This window comes from Rattus norvegicus, chromosome 1, assembly GCF_021556685.1.
Source record: "Rattus norvegicus strain SHRSP/BbbUtx chromosome 1, alternate assembly SHRSP_T2T, whole genome shotgun sequence".
NCBI classification, from domain to species: domain Eukaryota; kingdom Metazoa; phylum Chordata; class Mammalia; order Rodentia; family Muridae; genus Rattus; species Rattus norvegicus.
The window spans coordinates 216,209,741-216,231,747 of NC_141534.1; the positions used below are offsets into that span (position 1 = coordinate 216,209,741).

Here is a 22,007-nt window from a genome sequence, read left to right on the forward strand (position 1 = left end):
AGATTGAACCAGTCATCTTGAAGAAGAGTTTGGGCCAGAACAGCTGAGTTGAATCAGGCAGGCAGATCTCAGAAAGAACTACAAAAAGGTGAGCTTATTCAGCAGTAAATCACAGAGGCTAAAAACATTGTAGGCCTAGACTAGATTGTACAGAGGCTAGAAGCTTCCGGGACTAGGCCTAGGTTATCAGATGGAGGTGGTAAGCCACAGTTACTTCAAGAGAATAAAGTTACTTTTATAACCAACCAACCAACTAGAAAGAAGAAGACATTTAAAGAAATCACAGGGCTGGAGAGATGGCTCAGTGGTTAAGAGCACTGACTGCTCTTCCAGAGGTCCTGAGTTCAATTCCCAGCAACCACATGGTGGCTCACAACCATATGTAATGGAATCCAATTCCCTCTTTGCCATGTCTGAAGAGAGCAACTGTCTATTCACGTACATAAAATAAATAAATATATAAAAAAGAAATCATGGGGTTGGGGATTTAGCTCAGTGGTAGAGAGCTTGCCTAGCGAGCACAAGGCCCTGGGTTCGGTCCCCAGCTCCGAAAAAAAGAAAAAAAAAAAAAAAGAAATCATAAGTTTACTGTTGTTCAGTGGAGCTGAGTTCAAATGTCAGCTGTGCACACCAGGGTGGCCATATTGGTGTTTTCCTAAGTTGCTGGGAAAGAACTATAGAAATATTTAACTATTATAGACTCATCTGTTTTCCCTTATATTTCAGTCACATTTAGCTTTTTTTGTAGTTTGAAGCTCGTTTTCAGTGAATATTCAGGATTGCTATAGTTGTGTGATTACCATTGTATTATTATTATTATTATTACTGTTATTATTATTTAGAGTGAAAGACCCCAGCTTAGCAGCAGTAACGCCATTTTGCAAGGCTGTACTTAAGATGACTGGTTCAGGGAAAGGTTAGAACACTGAGTACACAGCGGCTGCCAAGCAAGATGTGTTTGGTTGAAGGCCTGGCAACAGGACGACTTCGGTTGAGCACCTGACAATGAAAAAAGCCCCGGGAGAGGTCCCACACCCTGGTGGGGGGCCGAGTCAGTCGTTATGTTCCAAGAAGGTAGCTAAGAAACTTGCCCCCGGGCTGAACCCTTGGGGGGCCGAGTCAGCCGTTCTGTTTCAGGAAGGTAGCTAGGAAACTTGCCCCCGGGCTAAACCCTTGCCATATTAGAATCCACCAATTATATCCCTGTAACCATGCATCCGCTTCTGTATGCTTGCTTCTGCTCCCCAAAATCCTATAAAAGCCCATCCTTGGTTCCGTGGGGCGCGCCAGTCCCCCGAGTGACTGAAGCGCCCGCAGGTGCCTGTGCCTGTGTATCCCGACAATAAACCAAATCCTCTTGCTGATTGCATCCTGTGGTGTCTCGGTCTGGTCTTTGGAGTTGGAGGGTCTCCATCCCGAGGGAAAGTTCTCCCTGAGAGCTTTTCAAGAGATAGGGTTTCTCTGTGTAACCCTGGTTATCCTGGAACTTGCTCTGTAGACCATGTAGGCCTTGAATGCACAGAGATACACCTGCCTCTGCCTCCTGAGTACTGGGATTAAAGGTGTGTGCCATCACTGCCCAACACATTTTTACCTTTAAAAGAATATATTTAGGGGTTGGGGATTTAGCTCAATGGTAGAGCGCTTGCCTAGCAAACGCAAGGCCCTGGGTTTGGTCCCCAGCTCTGAAAAAAAAAAAAAAAAGAATATACTTTTTTTTCCTAGCATGATGCCACATGCTTTTAATTCAAGCACTTGGGAGGCAGAAGCAGGCAGACCCGATTTCGAGGCTAGCTTGGTCTACAGAGCTTCCAGGGTGGCCAAAACTACATCATAAGACCCTATCTTGAAACATACACGCACACACACACACACACACACACACACACACACACACACACACACAATTTTACCTGTATGGGCGTTTTGCCTCTGTGTGTGTGTGTGTGTGTGTGTGTGTGTGTGTGTGTACCATGTACATGCCTGATGCCCTCAGGGTCCAGAAAAAGAGCACTGGATGTCCTAGAACTAGTTGTCAGTGGTTGTGAGCTACCCCGCCATCCTCGCTGTGGTCCTCTGCAGGAGTGAGGAGAGCTCTTGCACTGAACCACTTCTCAGCCTGTGACATGCCCTTCTTCAACACCGGTATCATTCCCTACTCAGAATCCTATTCATTGGTTCTGTTTGAAAACAAAACAAAAGAAACCCACTGTGGTTCCTGTTTTGAGTTCAGGGTCTATGTAAGGTAGTCTGAGGTCCATAACCAATTCCAGCATGTTAGGGGAGTTCCTGGGATGCAGCCTGACAATCAACACCCAAGCTACATGGGCTTTTCAGTGATGTAGCTGCCTGGAGCCACCAGTGCTCCAGTAAGCATGGCCCCCACCTGCGCTCCTGCAATCAACCTCAATAAACTCGCTGGTTCAAACTGGATTTGGTAGGAATTTTTCTTTGCTCAGTGGTTACCAAATCTGGGATGAACAGGCATCTCCCTAGGAAAGCCAGCCAGCACAACATATCAAATTGAGTATAGGGAGTTAGTATAGGGAGTTAGTATAGGGAGTTAGTTAGTGTAGGGAGTTAGTATAGGGAGTTAGTGTAGGGAGTTAGTTAGTATAGGGAGTTAGTGTAGGGAGTTAGTTAGTATAGGGAGTTAGTGTAGGGAGTTAGTGTAGGGAGTTAGTTAGTATAGGGAGTTAGTGTAGGGAGTTAGTTAGTATAGGGAGTTAGTGTAGGGAGTATAGGGAAGGAGACTTGCATTGGGCCTGGCCTGAAATGAGGCTGGTCTGCGTCAGGGCAGGTCTGGAGGAGATGGCAAAGAAAACGAGAGTCTACAGATGCTGAGGCAGTAGGATCCAGGACTTCCTTTCTTGCCTCACCTATGGCAAAACCTCAGTGCTCCCACTCTTGCCTCTCACCCAACCAGGCTGTATTCCCACAGAGGCCCTGGAGAGATCCCTTTAGACCTAAGTCAAGCGTCTCATCCTTGACTCCCTCCATTGGCCCTCATGCTTCAGAGTAGAAGCCTTGGACCGAGCCCTCACCCTTAACCTATTCACTAGTTCCTCTCTGGCCTCCTTGAACAAATCAGAACCTGTGTGCCTGCCATGGAGCTCTGCCCAGACACCCCTGCTGCACCTTCTCAGTGTCACCTCCTCAGTGAGGCTCTCCCTATGCTCACTGATGATCCCACCCCGAAGCCAGCACCTCTACATGCCTGGCACCTTTTCCATTTTTCTTTGTGTGGTCTGAGTGCCCGAGCTCTTGTGGTCACATGAAGGCCAGAGGAGAACATGTCCTACTCTATCATTCCGTACCCTAGTCTCTTGAGACCTGGGGAAGCAAGGCTGGTAGTCTGTGAGCAGACCTTCCTCTCTGTCTTCCCACAGTATAAGGATTGTGACTACACCATGGTTTTTTAAATTGGGCACTGAGGATTTGAACTCCAATCCTCACGCTTGCACAGAATACACATTTACTTCCTGCTCTCCAGTCTTTTTCTGTCCTTTCTGTCCTTTCTTTCTTTCTGTCCTTTCTTTCTGTCCTTTCTTTCTTTCTGTCCTCTTTCTTTCTTTCTTTCTTTCTTTCTTTCTTTCTTTCTTTCTTTCTTTCTTTTTTTTTGGGAGGGGGTGCTATTTCTCTGTGTAGCCCTTCCTGTCCTGGCATTCATTTTGTAGAGCCGGTTGGCCTTGAACTCAGAGATGTGCTTGCCTCTGCCTCCCAGTTTCCAGATTAAAGGCATGTGCTGTGCCTGACCAGTGGCAGTTCTTACCTCCTAATTTTTAGGTAATTCACTAATATTACTAATATTAAGTTGCCCAGGGAGGCCTTGAACATTTGATTGTCCTGCTTCAGCGTTTAAGGGGAGCTGGAATTACTGTCGTGCCTGGCATTGTTTTTAAAATTACATTTGTGTCTGAGTCTGCTCGTATAAATGGGAAGAGCGCCCTCTAGCTGATAAATTGAGTAGCAAATGGCTAAATAGGCTGTAGAGGGGTTGGGGATTTAGCTCAGCGGTAGAGCGCTTGCCTAGTGAGCGCAAGGCTCTGGGTTCGGTCCCCAGCTCCGGAAAAAAGAAAAAAAAAAAAAAAAAAGGCTGTAGAGCTCAGAGAACAACAAGAAATGTTGCAAGGAAAGAGGTCAATATGGACACAGAATTTAAATAAAAAGATGAACATGGGGTTGGGGACCCTGGGTTCAGTCCTCAACTCAGAAAGGGGGAAAAAAAGATGAACATGGGGAGTGAAACAGATATATACCTGGGGGAGGGGGAGATTGCCACAAAACTTAGGAGGAGATTTTCAAGAATTGGGGAAGCTGAGATTGTAGGATTAAAGGTAACTAGTAGTTCATGGCTAGCCTTATGGGGGAATGAGTCGGGAGGACTTGAACCGTTAAAGTCAACAGGTGGTGGAGAGGATGGCTGAGACCAAGAGTACAGGGGCTGAGGGGGGCAGCAGACACTAATGCTGCCACCCTTTAATACAGTTCCTCGTGTTGTGGTGACCCCCACCTGTAACATTATTTTGTTGCTACTTCATAACTGTAATCTTGCTACTGCTGTGAATTGTAATATGCATATATGAGATGCAAGATATCTTATATGCGACCCCTGTGAAAGGGTTTGATTCCCAATAGGGCTTACGATACACAGGTTGAGAACCACTGCCTTAAAGATTCCTTGGACCAGAGATTTCTTAGGCCTATGAATTCGCAGAGTCCGAGTTAAAAATGGGAGGAGCACCTTCTAGCTGATAAACTTGGGTAACGATGAGGACGCTTTAAATCTCCATTCTGTTTGCGACTACAGTGGTTGCCTGAGTCCTAACAGGCAGAAACAGCTTTGAATAGAGGGTCTGGCTATTTCCCCCGGATGAACACACACGCTGAGCTTTTGGGGTGTTGAACAGTCAACGTCTTCGCACAGAACTTTCCACCTAACCCTAGCAACTTGGCGCTCTGCTTCGTGTCAATGCGGACACACCCAAGCGCTGCTCCTTTTACAGGTGCAGTAAGCGTTCCCCGAGGCGAGACAGGGATCCCTGGCCTACCGACTGTGCTTTCCCTGCTGGCAGCCAGCTGCAGTAGGACCCAGCCCAAGGCAACTCTGCCTACTGACCCTAGCAACCACTCACCTGCTCTTCTTTCTCTATAGGCTAGAAATTTTTCTTTTCTTTTCTCATTGGTCCGCGTAACTTTACCGCAACCAATCAGCGGTAGCCACGGGAACAAACTCACACCTACACAACCTGCGTTGGGGGGGGGAGGTGATCTGGGAAGATATATATCTGTTTTCCGCATTGTTTTTTTAGAGAAGCGCTTTACTTTTTACTGTGTCGTAGCTGTCCCTGGAATGAGGCGCTTACACAGTTCATGCCTAACATAAAGTCTGGCCCTTGCTCGCTCCTGCCCCTCCTTCAAATGGCTCGGCCCGCGGAATGCCCCATCTTTCAGGCACTTGGAGAGCCGGAGTCTTGGAGGAGTTTAGGGTGGTGATTCTACAACGGTGACTGACAAGTGAGGGGCTTCAGCCCTCTCCCGCGACCACGCGTCACATCTCTCGCTAGTTCCAGCTGCCTGCGCGTGGGCCCCAGAAGCGCGGGGAAAATTGGTACACGCAAAGCGTACTTGGTACGGTCCACTCCGCCGCGCCCCTCGCCGCCGGAAGTGAGGTGTCTTACCCCCGAAGTTCCGGTTCGCAGGGGGTGGGGAGTGTTGTTAACCGGAGCGGCTGCCGCAGTCGCGGTGATTGAGCGTGCTCGCGGCGCTGGGCTCCTGGTGAGTGGACCGAAGTCTGGTCCAGATTGCGGATGGGGTTGGGGGGTCGACGTGTAGGACTTTGCCCTCCTGGGTCACTGAGATCAGCCCGCCCCCCTGCGTTCCGCCGTCAGTTTTCGGCCTGTCAGATGGCTGGAGACCTCAGGCGGCGGCGCGGCCACCGTTCCAGAGGCCAGGCCCCGCCTGCGAGGTTCGCAACTCCTAGCGTTCACAGGTGCGCGAATGTGAGGCGACCTGAGTGGTTCTCTATCCTGCCGCTGCACCCTGGCGGTCGGCCGTTTCTCCGGTTCTCGGAGTGGACCCTGCTCGGGGGGTACGCCAGGGTTCCAGACTGACGTACCCCGCTGGGCGCGCGTCTGCGCTGACCACCCTGGCACAGCTGTCACTGGTGGTTCCGCCTTCTCAAGCTGTGCCCTCTGCACCTTGCCTCCTCCACCCCTGGCGGGCCAAGCGTTCCCGCCTCTAAAGCATATCAACCCAGCTCCTTCAGAGGGTCAGCGGTGGCAGCCCCCCTCCTCCCAACATTGCTGCTTTTCCTCATTGACTTCCTAGAGGAGGCGTCTTGGCAGGCAGCTTGGAAAGAGCCCTAGATTTGAAACGAGATTGACCCAAGTTCTAGGCCTTGCATCAGTGTAAGCCTCTAACCCCATTTGAGTCCCAGTTGCTCGTTTGTGAAACAGGGAGTTTATGCTGTTTTGAATCTAATGGCTGTCAAGGTGAAATGAGTGTTTACCCTTACACTCTGCCAGGGACCATGCTAGGTTTGCACAGTATAGATATCACAAATGTCATTTTCCTTGTGCAGGTCTCTGGGCCAGGGCAATGTTCCGCACCGCAGTGATGATGGCGGCCAGCCTGGCGCTGACCGGGGCAGTGGTGGCTCATGCCTACTACCTCAAACACCAGTTCTACCCCACTGTCGTGTATTTGACCAAATCCAGCCCCAGTATGGCAGTGAGTTCAGGGCTCAGGGAGGGAAGGAGGAGTCTACCTGGGGTAGAGGTGGGGCTACATGTCATAGAAGGATGGGAGAAATAGCCTCTGGCTGCCTAACTTAGAATAATCTGTGACAATCTTGGGGACCTGTCAGAAGGATGAGCCCCAGGTAGAGGAAAGTAGAAAATGACCTGAAACCACAACTTTTCCTCACTCCTAGGTCCTGTACATCCAGGCCTTTGTCCTTGTCTTCCTCTTGGGCAAGGTGATGGGCAAGGTGTTTTTTGGGCAGCTGAGGGCAGCAGAAATGGAGGTAATAAGTTGGTGGCCCCAAAGGACAGGGTCCAGAGCCTGGCAAACAATGACTGGGTTCCATATCATCCCCTGCTCACCCCACAGCACCTCTTGGAACGGTCCTGGTATGCTGTCACTGAGACTTGCTTGGCCTTCACCGTTTTTCGGGATGACTTCAGCCCTCGCTTTGTGGCACTCTTTACACTCCTTCTCTTCCTCAAATGTTTCCATTGGTTGGCTGAAGACCGTGTGGACTTTGTGAGTTGGGAGTGGCTGATGGGCATACTGATGGATTGGGGTATGGGGCAACCCCAGACATCTTGACGGTGTCCCTCTCTGCTCTGCCTCAGATGGAACGCAGCCCCAACATCTCTTGGCTTTTCCACTGCCGCATTGTCTGTAAGTGAGACTCATGAGGAGGTGGGGGTTACTTGAGGGGAAAGGGGCCACTGAGGAATAGAGTGTGAAAAGTCAAAGCCTGTGAGCCAATACCTAGAGCCCTGGCTGCCCCCCCAGTCCACAGCTGCACAGGAAAGATAATTTAAGAAGTTACTTTGCATAGTCTCTACTCTGTTCCACTCCAGGGCTTCCTAACTGCCTGGGCACTCGGCTCTCTGCCTTCTCCCCTGGGCCTGGGTTGCCCCAACTCGCTGCCTGGGCAAAAGTCCTTCCCAGAGGGCTGATTCCTCTTGGGTATACACATCTAAGTAGATGGCTGGGTCTGTGGCCGTGATGGACATGGGGGTGGGACCACCCTAGAGCAGGAAGTGATTGTCGGGCCTCTGCTCACTTCACTTCGCTCCCTCTGGGGTCTCCACAGCTCTTATGTTCCTCCTGGGCATCCTGGACTTCCTCTTTGTCAGCCACGCTTATCACAGCATCCTGACCCGAGGGGCGTCTGTGCAGCTGGTGTTTGGCTTTGAGGTAAAACTGGTTCGGGGAACAAAGCTGAGACGGTACCTCATGTGCTATGAGCAGTCCTACAAGTGCTTCCTGAGAACCTGCTGTGTCTCCACCCCTTACTGGCCACCAGGGAGCCTCTATCATTTGGTCCTGGCCACCCTCGTACACTCCTAGGCTGTTGCCGAAGGGCACCAAGAAAGGCTGGTATAGTTTAGAAGATTCTTGACCTGGGTATCTTAGCAGGCCTCCCTGGAAGCTGATGCCACAGCTGGCTATGAATGGAAAAGAGAAAATTGCTGGGTAGATCGCCCAGGAGACATGTCCCGCTCACATTGGCTGAGTGCTTCCCACGTGCCAGGTTGTGCTGTGCTCCTGAGTTACATCTCATAACCAACAGTGTCAGTGCTTTGGAGGTTGAGCCAGTTGCTCCCAGGCTGGGAGGACCCCAGTTGTATCTGAAGCCTGTGTTGGTATCACTGCACCTGCTGTACTGAAGCCTGGGCCTGGCCAGGGCGAGGAGAAGCCGGTGCTTACACCGGCTTCTATACCTCCCTCCCTCCGTCCCTCCAGTATGCCATTCTGATGACCATGGTGCTCACCATCTTCATCAAGTATGTGCTGCACTCCGTGGACCTCCAGAGTGAGAATCCCTGGGACAACAAGGCCGTGTACATGCTCTACACGGAGCTGTTTACAGGTAACAGGATCCTGGGCCTCTCCCGATCCACACCAGCATCCTGCAGTGTGTCTGCCAGCCCTGTGGCAAGCTGCCACCTTCCTTTCCTCCTCAGGCTTTATCAAGGTCCTGCTGTACATGGCCTTTATGACCATCATGATCAAGGTGCACACATTTCCGCTCTTTGCCATTAGGCCCATGTACCTGGCCATGAGGTGAGTCCAGCCTTGTCCCTTTACGCGTTCTCAGACTGATCACTCCCATGACTTCTTACACTCACTGACTTGTCTCTTCAGGCAGTTCAAGAAAGCTGTGACAGATGCCATCATGTCTCGCAGAGCCATCCGCAACATGAACACACTGTAAGTGGGCTTATTCTGGCTATTCTCCCAAACTCCTAGATCCCTTGCTCCCAGTTCTGGTCTTGACATGTATTCTGCCATCTTAACTAGGTACCCGGATGCCACCCCCGAGGAGCTCCAGGCAATGGATAACGTCTGTATCATCTGCAGAGAAGAAATGGTGACCGGTGCTAAGAGATTGCCTTGCAACCACATCTTTCATACGAGGTGGGAGAAGGTCTGGGGGACCTGCATCTTGGGCACAGGCTCATGGGGACCTGCTGACCACTGCCTGATCTTATTCCCAGCTGCCTGCGCTCCTGGTTCCAGAGACAACAGACCTGCCCGACATGCCGTATGGATGTTCTGCGGGCATCATTGCCAGCCCAGTCACCACCACCCCCTGAGCCTGCTGACCAAGGAGCCCCCCCTGCCCCTCATCCCCCACCACTGCTGCCACAGCCCCCTAATTGTAAGTGGTCCTTCATTTGCCCACAGAGGACCTTCCTTGTCCTCAGGTACTTGCCCTGGGCTGAGGAATCGTTCATTCTGGGCAGGAAGGGGTGAGAAGATGAGAAATAGACAAATGAGGAGTGGTGACCAGGGCCGGCCAGAGTGGAGGACAGCTCCTAGTAGCCAAGCGCTCTGCCTGGGAGGGGACTGTCAGCCCGCCCGCCCTCTTCTCACTACTGTTTTGTCTCTGTAGTCCCCCAGGGCCTCCTGCCTCCTTTTCCTCCGGGCATGTTCCCACTGTGGCCACCAATGGGTCCCTTTCCACCTGTCCCACCTCCCCCAAGCTCAGGAGAGGCTGCAGCTCCTCCGTCCACCAGTGCAGGTGAGCCTTTTTCGTGCCAAAGCAGCTGGGGGTGGCAAAGTCAAAGCTAGAGACCTGGAGACTGACTTCCATTGTGTTTTTTGCCAGCCACTTCTCGACCCAGTGGAGCAGCCACCACCACAGCTGCTGGCACGAGTACTTCTGCCCCAGCATCTGGCTCTGTACCTGGCCCAGAGGCTGGTCCTGCCCCTGGCTTCCCTTTCCCTCCTCCTTGGATGGGTATGCCTCTGCCTCCACCTTTTGGTAAGTTGGCCGCTCTGTGGGATCTTCAGGTTAAAGAGGTGAGGCCCAGGTAGCTCAGACTGACCTCTGTGTCTCCTGCCAGCCTTCCCCCCGATGCCTGTGCCTCCTGCGGGCTTTGCTGGCCTAACCCCAGAGGAGCTGCGGGCACTGGAGGGCCATGAGCGGCAGCACTTGGAGGCCCGGCTACAGAGTCTGCGCAACATACACACACTACTGGACGCCGCCATGCTGCAAATCAACCAGTACCTCACTGTCCTGGCCTCCCTGGGGTACGCATGCCAGATTCTAGTAGAGCTCACTTGTGTTCCATGTACCCTGTAATACATTCTGCTGCCTCAGGCCACTTGTCTACAGGCACGTACCAGAGCTTTTGGCCATGCTGGCTGCTTCTATCCTTCATTCCAGGAAGTGCATCCATGGCCATGTAGGAGCAGTGTATTAGTAGGCTGATGGTGACATTTACTTGTTTCTTCTAAGTTCAATTATTGTTGACATTCGCTGCTATAGCTCCGACCTCACACGTCTGCCAGTGCTGACACTGGCACCTCCTGACACTGAGGGAGCAGATAGCAGAAAGTCACCTGAAGCCAGCCCATGTTCAAGTGCTAGTATCACCACTTGCATGAAGACTTCCTGTACGTTAGGATAACAACCAAATTCCTAGCCAGGTGACACGTGCAGAGGGCTGGCAGGAAGCTGGAGTCCAAGGATTGGGCATTCTGACCTCAGTAAACACCCTCTACAGTGCCCACCTCTCAGTGAAGATGGGAGTGACAGGAAAGCGTCAGCTGTCTGCCTGCAAGTGACTTAGAATCCACGAGGTCAAAACTCTTGTCCTTTTTCTTGCCAGCCCCCCCAGGCCAGCTACTTCAGTGAACCCCACTGAAGAGACTGCCTCTACAGTGGTATCTGCTACCCCTTCCACCAGCGTCCCCAGCTCTGAGGCTCCTGCCCCATCCCTGGGAGCCTCCCCACCAATTCCTGAAGCTGAAAAGCCTCCTGGTAAGTAAGTAACCTTTAGGGATGGGATGAAGGGTTCTCTGGGTTTCACTTCTGCTCTCTTCCTAGCTCCTGAGTCAGTGAGCACTGCAGAAGAGCTTCCTGAGGATGGAGAGCCTGATGCTGCAGAACTCCGCCGGCGTCGCCTGCAGAAGCTCGAGTCTCCCGTTGCCCACTGACACTGCCCAGATCTGGCCCTGCTCTCTTGAGTAGCCCTCACTGGAACACGTCCTGCCACCAAGTGCCAGCTCCCTCTCTGTTTGCACCAGGGAGTAGTAACCCCAGTTGAGAAAGACTTGGCAGGATCTCTGAGGATCAAGTGTCTGGGCTTCCAGTTGATCCACCCCAGTGCCCCTGGCAGCCACGGGGGTGTTGGTCAGTTCTAACCTTCCTCCTCTACTTCTGCTATGTTCTACTGGGGCCTTGAAAGTAGAAGCTGAGCCTCTGGCAAGCCTCTCCCATGCTTTTAGGGAGAAGGTGAAGCCCCTCTAAGCCCTGCTTGTGAGTATGGGACCATGCTGCAGTGCCGAACAGTATTAGCTTCTGTTCCCAAGTGTGGAAACCCAGAGGGGCTGAAGACAGACCAGGACCTTGCCCCACTCTCTGCCAAGACTGGTACCAGTCTCTTTTCCTCTACCCATCTTCCCAGAACCCCCTTTGTGATGGTGGCTGTGCCCCCTAAGCCCTGTGGCATTTCCATGTCTTACTGGCAACCACACAACTCAGGGAAAGGAGTGCCTGGGGGTGGGGCACAGGCGGGCAGCACTGAGGGACCCTGCCCTGCCCCTCCCCAGCCTCTTTCCCCATCTCACCCAGCAGCCACTGCCTGGTGGGCCTGGCTAAGGGTGTGCTGCTCCTTAAACCACTGCTCCCCTGAACCCAAGGCAGGCCACCTCCAACCTGTGGGACTTGAGTTCAGGATTGGAACTATTTCTGTACCTAGTGGCTTTGGGCTTAAATTTGTCTTTCGAATTTGAATGCTTGACCCCAGGAAGGAGCAGTATGGGGCTAGGTACCTGGACTTTCCAGTTTAGAAAAGCTCTGGGCCAGGAGGGGACCACGGAGCCAAGGCCTAGCTGCTGCTTTCTTTTGGTTTTGTGTTACAGGAGTTTCTGGAGAGTTTCAGATGATTATTTAATTTGTAAATATTGTATAAATTTTAATAGCTTAAATTGTATATACAGCTAAATAAAACCTTGCATTAATGACTGGTGGAACTTGTCACCTAGGATCAGGGCTGAGCTCCTTTTACTTGCTCAGTCTATAGACTTAGGAATAGCCTGCGGTTTCTGGGATTAGGATGCTGAAATCATTCAACTAGAGAGCACTGGGAGGTTGGTACCTCTCTACCTTAGGTCTGAGGTCAGACAGGGTAGCCAGGCACTATGTATGAACACTGTTTAACATTGTTTATCCAGTTTAATGGTGGGTTAGACATATGACTTGTGGGGGGAGTGCCAGAAGTGGAAGGTCTGCATTTTGTCTTCAAACACTTACATAGTTGATTCCAGGTCACAGGGTGATTCCCCAACCCTACCTAGTACAGCACTTAGTACCTAAGACATTTTGTCTGTCTCATCCACTCCAGTCCACGTCATTGTCCTGCACTGTGTCATCTGTTCTCCATAGCCTCCACCATGCCCCATCTATAGCAAAAGCTCCAGGCCAAGGATGGATTCTCTGAGGGGTCTACCCTGTGAAGCCCCCAGAACAGGGTTGGGTGGCTGCTTCCAGAATGGCTGACATAAAGAAATGTGTGCCAGTTTATAAAGGCACGGCAGTTTGTAATCTCAGGCTTTTCCACTGGTGTCTTAGTTCCTGAATTATGACTGACGGGCTCATTGTTAGGCCTTAAACAAGGCTTGTTCCCACTAGTTCACAACTCATTTAACCCATTAAAACTATTCTATGTCTGCCACATGGCTGGTTAGTTACCTTTCAGTTTCATACATCTTGCTTCCCATCTAGAGTTCCCTGTCCAATTTCCCACAATCTAATCCTGCCTCTAGCTCACTGGCCATTAGCTTTTTATTGACAGGTGATGCTTCCACAGAATGCACAAGAGATTGTCTGTACAGCAGTCATGTCTGCCTTGTTAGCCTGATGGTTGCTGTGGCCTCCTGTGTTGGACAGCTTTCAAGTGGATACCTATACATACCGGTCTACTCCCCCTTGACGAAAGCAAGGCCTTATCTCAAAGCCCTTTCATCCTAAGAATAAATTCTGTTCTTTGTGTCCCATTCCAGAGATTCCAAGTCCACTTCCTCTCTGGATGCCAGTCTGTGGAGAGCACTGCCACATGGGCTGACCATCAGGCCTCAGAAGCCTTTCTCAAGAAGCCAGGCTTTAAGTTGCTCATCAAAGTAGCCCTTGATTCGAAGAGTACCTGTCACCTCATTAACCTGGGTGACAGGCGTCTTTCCCAGCAATGGGCTCAAAAATTCTTCCACATCCTTCTGTAGAGCCTGGGGAAAGATAAACTCTAGTCACCAGTTTCTTATTACAGGATCCCACCCCTTCAGCCCTGGAAGAAATCAGGCACACACCCAAGCCACTTACCCAGATGTCACCTTCTACCTTGCGAATTAAGGTCATCTGTCGGTTGCCATGTGTGATCTCCTTATAGACAGGGATGTTGTGCATCCGAGAGCGACGAACAAAGTAGGGCAAGCTGGGAAGGGGATCTATACAGGAATACAGAATAAAAAGCTTATAGCCTCACCCACCTCAACAAGGCCTTCCCCTGCACAAAAGCTGCAAAGGGCTCTGTCGGGGCTTATTGGTTTCAAACTATGTAGTTAAGACCTTGAACTTGTACCCCACCCCCCGGAGCTGAGGACCAAACCCAGGGCCCTGCCCAGGGCCTTGCGCTTGCTAGGCAAGCACTCTACCACTGAGCTAAATCCCCAACCCCCGACCTTGAACTTGTAATCCTGTCCCCACCTCCCAAATTCTAGGATTATAGGCCTGCTGTACTTGCTATAGCGCGTATTAAATCCTACTGGACAATACTGCCTCAGATTTCGGATGAGAGCGTTTCCTCTGTCTTTCCTAAGAGTCAAGGCTGAATTTTCACCTTGGTCTTCTAAGGTCCCACACAGACCTGCTACCATCTAAGTGCTCAAGAACAACAAAGCTAGGCACGAATAAATGCTTATTCAAGCCTATAAGTCAGAAGCTGGGCATCTTGGCCTACACCTTTAATCCCAGCACTCTGGAGGCAGAGACAGATGTATCTGTGAGCCCAGTCTGATCTACAAAGTTCCAGGACAGTCAGAGCTACACAGAGAAACCCTATTTACAAATGAAAGAAAACAAATGAAGGCAGGCACAGTAGCAGATTCCTTTAATCCCAGCGGAGGAATTGGAGTTTGGAGCCAGTCTGACCTACAGATTAAAGACCAGGCTAGTCAGGGTTGCACAGACACTTCTTTAAAAACAGGGGTTGGGGATTTAGCTCAGCGGTAGAGCGCTTGCCTAGCAAGTTCAAAGCCCTGAGTTCAGTCCCCAGCTCTGGGGGGGGGGGGGGGGGGGGGGGAAGAAAGCCACAAAAACAGTTTACTAGAGTGTATGTATCTCTCTGCATCTTTGGGGACTCCCCACCCCAACCCTCAATCGAGGAATACTCTCTCCTTTCCCACTGACCCAGTGAGGCTGACAACTTCTGAACAAAGAGGAGTTAAAGGGATTCTGGTTTTTATGTGAATTAGTGACTTGCCTACATACCTATGTCTGTGTGAGGCTGTCGGATCACCTGGAATTGGAGTTCTATATGGACGGTTATAAGCTGCCAGGATGGTGGGTGCTGGGAATTGAACCTGAGTTCACTGGGAGAGGAGCTAGTGCTCTTAACCAATGAGCAATCTCTTCAGCCCCCTTTGTTTGTTTGAGACAAAGTCTCTCTGAAGCTCCAACTGTCCTAAACTTTGCACTGGCAATAAGACTTTAAAAACAGAATCACACACTGGACTCTGTGCTAAGATTTTACATACTGAGCAGATGATACCCATTTTCCTGAATTCGAGGTTAAGAGCAGCTAAATGACTAAAGAAGTCACACCAATGAAGGACAGACCCAAATTCAAAACAGGCGCTCCAGACACTTTCCTGTCTGCTAAACTGCATTCTCTGTTACCCATGGTCAGTTGGACTGGAAGGAGAGAACTCCAAACACAGGAGTCTTCTCTGCTTTTTCACCACAAGGGAAGTTCACCCCAGTAACATAGGGTGCTACTGCTGGTCCCTTTCCTGGGCTTAAGACAATACTAACCCTCCTACATCTAAGAACTTCTAAGCCCACTGGAAAGTCCAAAGCCTTTATCACTTGACTCACCTCTGGGAGGCTGCCAACCACTAGGAGTGGGATAATGTTTATGTTTTGGTGGCTCTGGGATTTTGGTAGGGGGGAGCAGGCGCTCCACAAACTGGTATTCATCCACAGATTCCACAAAGCTGGGGTTATCAGGAGGCCCCTGGGTCTGGCTCTAAGGCAAAACAAACAAACAAACCATCTTTCCTTTAGTTTAATCAACACAGAACTTCAGTTTAAAAAGAAATAGCATGAATAAAACTTGGAACTGGGAAAGCACCAGACTTCGATTTTTCAGTGTGCATGATAGGAGAATGGGGGTGGGGGGCTGAAAAAACAACTCCCAGTCAGAATCCCAAGACTTCTCCAGGACTCAAACAGCAAACGTGCATATTCCTGAAAAGTCGATTAATTAAACGATTGACCAATACAGTATCCTTCAGTATTTTTCTCTAAATATGGTGTTGAGACGAATGACATGCTTGATCGAGCGGGGACATACAGCTGCTCTCACGTCTTAACCAACTGGAGGGATGCGGCAGCCACATTCCAAAACCCAGACTCTGAACCTGCCCTCTCCACCTTGCATCTACCCTCCAGACAAGTATCAGCTGGAGTACACAGGAAAACTAAGGCCTCGTGAGGGAATACAAAGTTCATGAGTAACAGTGAGGTTCACACACTGCCTTTTGTCCTCCGGGTTCTCACCAGCTGCCGTCGCCCGTAGCTCCACCGCACGCAAGTCTTCCAGTCATGGAGAATGACTCGGAATACATTTGCTGCCATCTTTGCTCCTCCAATGAGTGACATCTGCGCGCGCAGCCGAACTCGCCCCGCCTCTTCCTGCGCGCGCAGCCCCAATGAACGAACGCCTGCGTAAAGCGTAAGGGGCGGCCTAGGACGGCGGTAGGCGGTACAAACAACCAACGATCCGCGCGGTCGCGCAGTAGTGACGTGGCACGCAGCAGGCGGTGAGGACGTGCGCGCCCCCGCTCCTTCCTCTTTCTTGACTCCATCTTCGCGGTTGCAGCAGCGGCGTCCGCGGGTAAGGTGAGACAAGGGGTGCGGCTGGGCCTGGAGCACGCGGTAGTAAGCGGTCTTTGAGCACAGAGGGTGCGGGGAAGGCAAAGGACACGGGCGATTCTGCGGCCTTGTCTCCGTTTTCATCCGGGTCCCTGACGAGCCCGGCCTTCCGCATGTGAGACCGCGCAGTCCTCTGCCCTGATTCCTATGCCCCGACCTTTCTCCTGGAACGCTCCTTATTTTCTCTCACAAGCCTTTCTTTCTTCAGTAGCCAACATGCAGCTCTTTGTCCGCGCCCAGGAACTACACACCCTCGAGGTGACCGGCCAGGAGACGGTCGCCCAGATCAAAGTATGTAAAGATCCTTGGTCCCACCTAACTTTGCCCTTTTATTCCCAGACCTACGGAGAAAGTCTGTCTACTTTTAAACATTGCCTCTCTTTTGCTTTTAGGCTCATGTGGCCTCACTGGAAGGCATTGCCCCCGAAGATCAAGTCGTGCTTCTGGCAGGCTCGCCGCTGGAGGATGAGGCCACCCTAGGCCAGTGTGGTGTAGAGGCCCTGACCACTCTGGAGGTAGCTGGCCGCATGCTGGGAGGTGAGTGCTTTTTCACTGAGTTAATGGAATGTTTGTAGTTAAACCGTATGACAGCTCATTTAGGGACATTAGAACATAGTGATACTTGTCTTTAACCAGACTGAGGTTCTCAGTGTCCCCACTAAATTCTCCAAACCTGGTGGTAGCCCACCTTTAATCTTACTTCTTGGGAGGCAGAGAGCCAGGCGGATCAAAGTCTGGTTTACTAGGTTCTCGGTATGCTCCTGTCTGTTCTGTATGTAGAACGATAGCTGAGAGTATGGACTTCTTTGTATATACCAACCTTCAGCGCTGAATAAACTGGTTGTGACTTGGAGATGGGAGCAACCATGGACAGCTATTTTGTGACCATTCTCTAAATCTATGCAACTCTGTTTCATTACTTGTTGGGTCCAACTTGTCATCAGAAAGCTCAAGAATTGATGGGGAAGAAGAGTTGTGTAGGGCATAACCTTGCTACTTACCTGATGCCTTTCTCCCACCCCCAACACAGGTAAAGTTCATGGTTCTCTGGCTCGTGCTGGGAAAGTGAGAGGTCAGACTCCCAAGGTGAGCCATGCGCTTGGTATTTGGACTTTGTTTCTTTTCTGTCAAAGCAAAGTGAAGACCTTTGGATTTCCTGTCTGTGTTCTCTTTTATGGAGAGGAGCCGGTGGGAAAGATGGCAGGCGTGGGAGAGGTCAACCAGGGTCTGATCAGTCCTTCCTTTTCCCAGGTGGCCAAACAGGAAAAGAAGAAGAAGAAGACTGGTCGGGCCAAGAGGCGAATGCAGTACAACCGACGCTTTGTCAATGTTGTGCCCACCTTTGGCAAGAAGAAGGGCCCCAATGCTAATTCCTAAGTCCTGTTGTGATCCTGCCACACTAATAAAGCCACTTTGCCCAGAATTTCTTATGCGTTCATCATTTGTAATGCTGTGGCCAATTTGAGGCTCACAAAGTGCCTTGGTCATCAGCACGAAGGCTGGCTTCAGAGTTCAGGGAACCTGCCTTTAGTTCCAGCACTTGGAATCTACATAGTGAGTTCAAGACAGCCAGGGCTACCTAGAGACCTCTCAACCAAGCAAACAAATGTACTAAAGAGGCGTTTGTGTTTAGAGGTAGCAGTGGAAGGGGGAGGGGTTTTGGGTAGAAGAGAATCTTCTGGATTTGGGTAGCCTCAAAAAGTTGAAAGCACAAGGAACATGGTTTAGAAACTCAGCTTTAGAAACTGGTATTGGCTGACTATCTTGGCATCTAAATCTTACCTGGCCTAATTTAATCACCACTGTGACAGACCTGATTAATGGTTCCACTCTCCTGGACTCCATTCTGCTCATCTATGTTTGTGACCTGCTTTCTTGGAATGTGGCATAATCATGGAGTAAGGCTGAGTTTGGACATTCCATCCATTCTCTCTGATGCTTTGAGACCAGTGTCTGGCCCACTGTAAATGTGACCATTCTGTTTTGTTCTATAATGGCTGTGAATGTGTCCCATATTCATGTGTAGGTAAATACATTCTTCAGGTCTGTTGTAGGCATGGAACTCCAGTTGTTAGAAATTAGAAACAAGTACTTGGTTCTTGAGACTCAAGGTCTCAAACTGCAGGCCAGGCTGGTTTTGAACCTCCAAAGTGCTTGTATTGGTATAAACACTCTATGCCTGAGTAGTACTCAAGGCAAAAATGCAGAAACTCATAACCTACTCAGACTCTGTAGAGAAAAAGTAGTACAAAACTAGAGATTGAGCCAGGAATAGCACAGGGGAGACAGATGGATCTGAGTTTGAGATCAGTGGTCTACATAGTTAAACCATAGCTACACAATGAAAATTAGCCATGGCTGGGCTGTAGTGGACTTGAATCCCAGCACTCAATCCCAGGCAGGGAGGCCTCTGAGTTTGAGGACAATCTGGTCTACAGAGTGAGTTCCAGAACAGCCAGGGATAGACAGGAACTTTTAACTTAAAATACCGGAAAAGAGGATAACATTTGAAACTTAAAAATATCCAATAAAAAAAAAAATAGTTAAGTGTGGTGCTGTACTGGGGTGGGGAATTGGCATTGTTTTCAGAAGAATGTCCCTAGAAAAAGCTTAGTGTGTGCCTCCTGTCATTCCAGTACTGGAGAGGTGGAGGCAGGAAGATAAATTCAAAAGCATCCCCTGCTATACAGGTAGTTTGAGGGCAGCCTGAGCTTCAGACCTTGTCTCAGGAAGCAAAAAAAAAAAAAAAAAAAAAAAAGCAAAGAAATCCTTAGAAGGTTACAGACGTCTAAGAGATGTGATTAATGAGACTGAAAAGGAGAGCTGATCTGAACTACAGAAATTTGACAATGTGACAAGTGGTCATTGAAGGTACAGATTCTACAGGCTTTGCCAGATAGCTTTCTGGTTTGTGTTGGTCCATTTTCCAGTATGACTGGACACTAATACAGTATTTCCGTCACAGGCATACCCTCCAGATAATCCACTAAGGCCTACCTCTCAATAGGCCTCATAATATTTAACAATGCAAACAATTTCAATACCGTCGGAGGGATGTTTTCCCTATTTGTATTGCTTTGCTGTGCTTTTGTTATTTGAGACAGGGTCTCAGGTAGGCCCAGGCTGGCCTTAATTTGATATGCTTGCCTGTTATGTATTTTGAGCTCCAGATTTGTTAAAAATGCCTGGTTTATTTATTTTTTTAAATTTATTTTATGTATATGAGTACTCTGTAGTCTTCAGACGCACCAGAAGAGGGCATCAGATCCCATTACAGATGGCTGTGAGCCACCATGTGGTTTGCTCACCATGTGGGAATTGAACTCAGGACCTCTGGAAGAGCAGTCAGTGTTTTTTTGTTTGTTTGTTTGTTTTTTTGTTCTTTGTTTCGGAGCTGGGGACCGAACCCAGGGCTTTGCGCTTCCTAGGCAAGCGCTCTACCACTGAGCTAAATCCCCAACCCCGCAGTCAGTGTATCTTAACCACCAAGCTATCTCTCCAGCCCCCTATTCATTTATTTTTGTCTGTTGTTGTTAGTAATATTTTGCTGGCCTTGTTTGTTTGTTTCCAAGATAGGGCATCACTATGTAGCTCTGACTATCCTGGGATGCACATGAACTCACAGAAATCAGCCTACCTTTGACAACCCGGTGCTGGAATTAAAGGTGAGAACAGCTACGCCCTGCTAAGACCCTGGTGTTTTTTGTTTGGTGGTGGTGCTTGGTTTTGTTATTTAAAAGATAGTTTATTTTTGCACAATTTGGTACAACCACAAAGAACAAACTGGGATTAGCGACACAGTTTTTCAGAATTCGGCGAGCCAACGTGTTGGGAAGAGCTTGGGCGACTTCTACGCTTGCCCAACGAGCTACTCTGGAGAGTTACTGAGAAGTCCCAGAAATGTGCCGAAAGGAAGCTTCCCCCGCCCTCCACGCACACAAAAGCGGAAATAACCAAAGAAGCGCCGGAAGTGGCGGAACTGGTACAGGACAAGCGGCACCAGTTTCCATGGAGCCCGCGGGGCTCTGCGGCTTCTGCCCGGCCGGGGAAGCGGTACCAGCGCGCTACACCTGCCCTCGCTGCAACGCTCCCTACTGCTCGCTCCGCTGCTACCGGGCTCACGGCGCCTGCGCCGAAGACTTTTACCGCGACCAAGTGCTAAGAGAGCTCCGCGGCCGAAACGCTTCGCCCAGTCGTCTGGCGGGCGCATTACGCCGGCTGCGTGAACAACGCGAGGCCGAGGATGAGCCCGAGGAAACAGGCCTCCGGCCCGGCACGCGGCCGGGCGGTCTTTCTGGACTTTGGGAACGTTTAGCGCCGGCTGAGAAGGCGGCATTCGAGCGGCTACTGAGCCGTGGCGAAGCCGGACGCCTCCTGCCTCCGTGGCGGCCCTGGTGGTGGGGCCGCGGCACCGGCCCACGTTTTCTGGAGGAGCTGGATGATGACGCGAGTAGAGATCTTGCGGAGCCGGAGCTACTCCCTGCGAGGACCGGGTTGGAGTCCGTGGATGATGCCGCTGCCGCTGGGGAGCCACTTGCTGAAGACTCCAGTGTCGCCAGACCGCCCGCAATGCCTGCCCGCATCCCAGCACTGGCCAGTCTGAGCCGCAGCCCTACCTCGCCACTGGTGCGCTTCCAGCTGCCCAATGTGCTGTTCGCCTATGCTCACACTCTCGCCCTATATCATGGAGGGGACGACGACGCGCTACTCTCTGACTTCTGTGCTACTCTGCTCGATGTTTCTGGGGCCCTGGGAACCCAGCAAGTCTTTCACTCTACAGAGGAAGCCCTGCAGGCCGCAGCCCACGTTCTGGAAGCGGGCGAGCACCCACCTGGGCCCCTGGGTACACGGGGTGCTATGCAGGAAGTTGCCCGAATCCTTCTGGGCGAGGGTCCTATCAATCAGAAAGGCTACACGCTGATAGCATTGGGGCACCTGGCTCAGACCCTGGGTCGAGCCCGGAAACAGGCTGTGGTTGGTGAAGAGCGAGATCGCCTTTACCGGGCTCGGAAGAAGTGCCAGTTCCTGCTGGCTTGGACCAATGAAAACGAGGCTGCTCTCACACCCCTGGCTCTAGACTGTGCCAGAGCCCACCGAGCCCATGCTGTGACAGTTGAGGAGATGGCAACCCTTACTGGGGAGCTAGAACGGCTTTGGGGAGGCCCAGTACCACCTGCACCAAGGATTCTCATTGAGGAGCTTCCTGGCTGAGCTGGGCATCCATGTCATTACATTAATAAAGATGTGTCTGCTCTGCCCAAATGTTGGCAGTGCCTTTCTTTATAGATGGTGCCCTGTCGTAAGCTTCTTTTGAAGTTACTGTATAGTTGAAGATGACCTTGAACTTCTGATCTGCTTCCCACCCCGACAGTGGGAGGTTACAGGTGTTAGCTACCTTGCGGATATGCAGTGCTGGATAGCAAAGGCTTCCTGTGTGCTACACAGGCACTCTATAACTGAACTACATCCCCAGGCCTGAAGTGCCCCTTTCTGAGGGTAACCAATTGTCTCACTCAGGCTTTTGGACCCACAAACCACTTTTAAGCTTTCATTAGTCAGCTAGTCATCCCCAAGCCTCAAGTCACTGACCCCAGGATAGAAGAAAAACAGC

General features: G+C 50.7%; 4 protein-coding genes across 10 annotated transcripts; 3 read left to right on the forward strand and 1 right to left on the reverse strand.

The window, feature by feature from the left end:
- The first annotated feature begins 5,714 nt into the window (after positions 1-5,714).
- Positions 5,715-12,213, forward strand: Syvn1 (synoviolin 1). Of its 4 annotated transcripts, none has more exons than XM_087574432.1 (16): positions 5,715-5,992; positions 6,584-6,732; positions 6,935-7,027; positions 7,114-7,266; positions 7,359-7,407; positions 7,829-7,932; positions 8,482-8,608; positions 8,703-8,802; positions 8,884-8,949; positions 9,040-9,156; positions 9,237-9,400; positions 9,635-9,763; positions 9,851-10,006; positions 10,089-10,275; positions 10,857-11,008; positions 11,087-12,213. In XM_087574432.1, the coding sequence occupies exons 2-16, from the start codon at positions 6,601-6,603 to the stop codon at positions 11,182-11,184; spliced, it is 1,827 nt and encodes a 608-aa protein (XP_087430558.1). In that variant the 5' UTR covers positions 5,715-5,992; positions 6,584-6,600; the 3' UTR covers positions 11,185-12,213. The 4 variants fall into 4 exon arrangements, with proteins under 4 accessions (XP_087430558.1, NP_001426924.1, NP_001094209.1 ...); NM_001439995.1 differs by having other exon boundaries at positions 5,715-5,778; positions 11,075-12,213; NM_001100739.2 differs by having other exon boundaries at positions 5,715-5,778.
- Mrpl49 (mitochondrial ribosomal protein L49) lies at positions 12,144-16,118 on the reverse strand. The gene is made up of 4 exons (NM_001047883.2): positions 16,022-16,118; positions 15,338-15,488; positions 13,565-13,689; positions 12,144-13,470 (listed from the first exon to the last, which is right to left on the reverse strand). Exons 1-4 carry the CDS (start codon positions 16,097-16,099, stop codon positions 13,324-13,326), a joined length of 501 nt encoding a protein of 166 aa, NP_001041348.1. The 5' UTR covers positions 16,100-16,118; the 3' UTR covers positions 12,144-13,323.
- Positions 16,119-16,303: 185 nt separating this feature from the next.
- Fau (FAU ubiquitin like and ribosomal protein S30 fusion) lies at positions 16,304-17,819 on the forward strand. Of its 4 annotated transcripts, none has more exons than NM_001012739.1 (5): positions 16,304-16,363; positions 16,605-16,687; positions 16,789-16,933; positions 17,427-17,482; positions 17,648-17,819. In NM_001012739.1, the coding sequence occupies exons 2-5, from the start codon at positions 16,613-16,615 to the stop codon at positions 17,771-17,773; spliced, it is 402 nt and encodes a 133-aa protein (NP_001012757.1). In that variant the 5' UTR covers positions 16,304-16,363; positions 16,605-16,612; the 3' UTR covers positions 17,774-17,819. The 4 variants fall into 4 exon arrangements, with proteins under 4 accessions (NP_001012757.1, NP_001153704.1, NP_001153703.1 ...); NM_001160232.1 differs by having other exon boundaries at positions 16,608-16,687; NM_001160231.1 differs by having other exon boundaries at positions 16,304-16,358.
- A 2,555-nt stretch (positions 17,820-20,374) lies between these two features.
- On the forward strand, positions 20,375-21,656 carry Znhit2 (zinc finger, HIT-type containing 2). The gene has a single exon (NM_001107574.1). It carries the CDS (start codon positions 20,405-20,407, stop codon positions 21,605-21,607), a length of 1,203 nt encoding a protein of 400 aa, NP_001101044.1. The 5' UTR covers positions 20,375-20,404; the 3' UTR covers positions 21,608-21,656.
- The last annotated feature ends 351 nt before the right edge of the window (positions 21,657-22,007 follow it).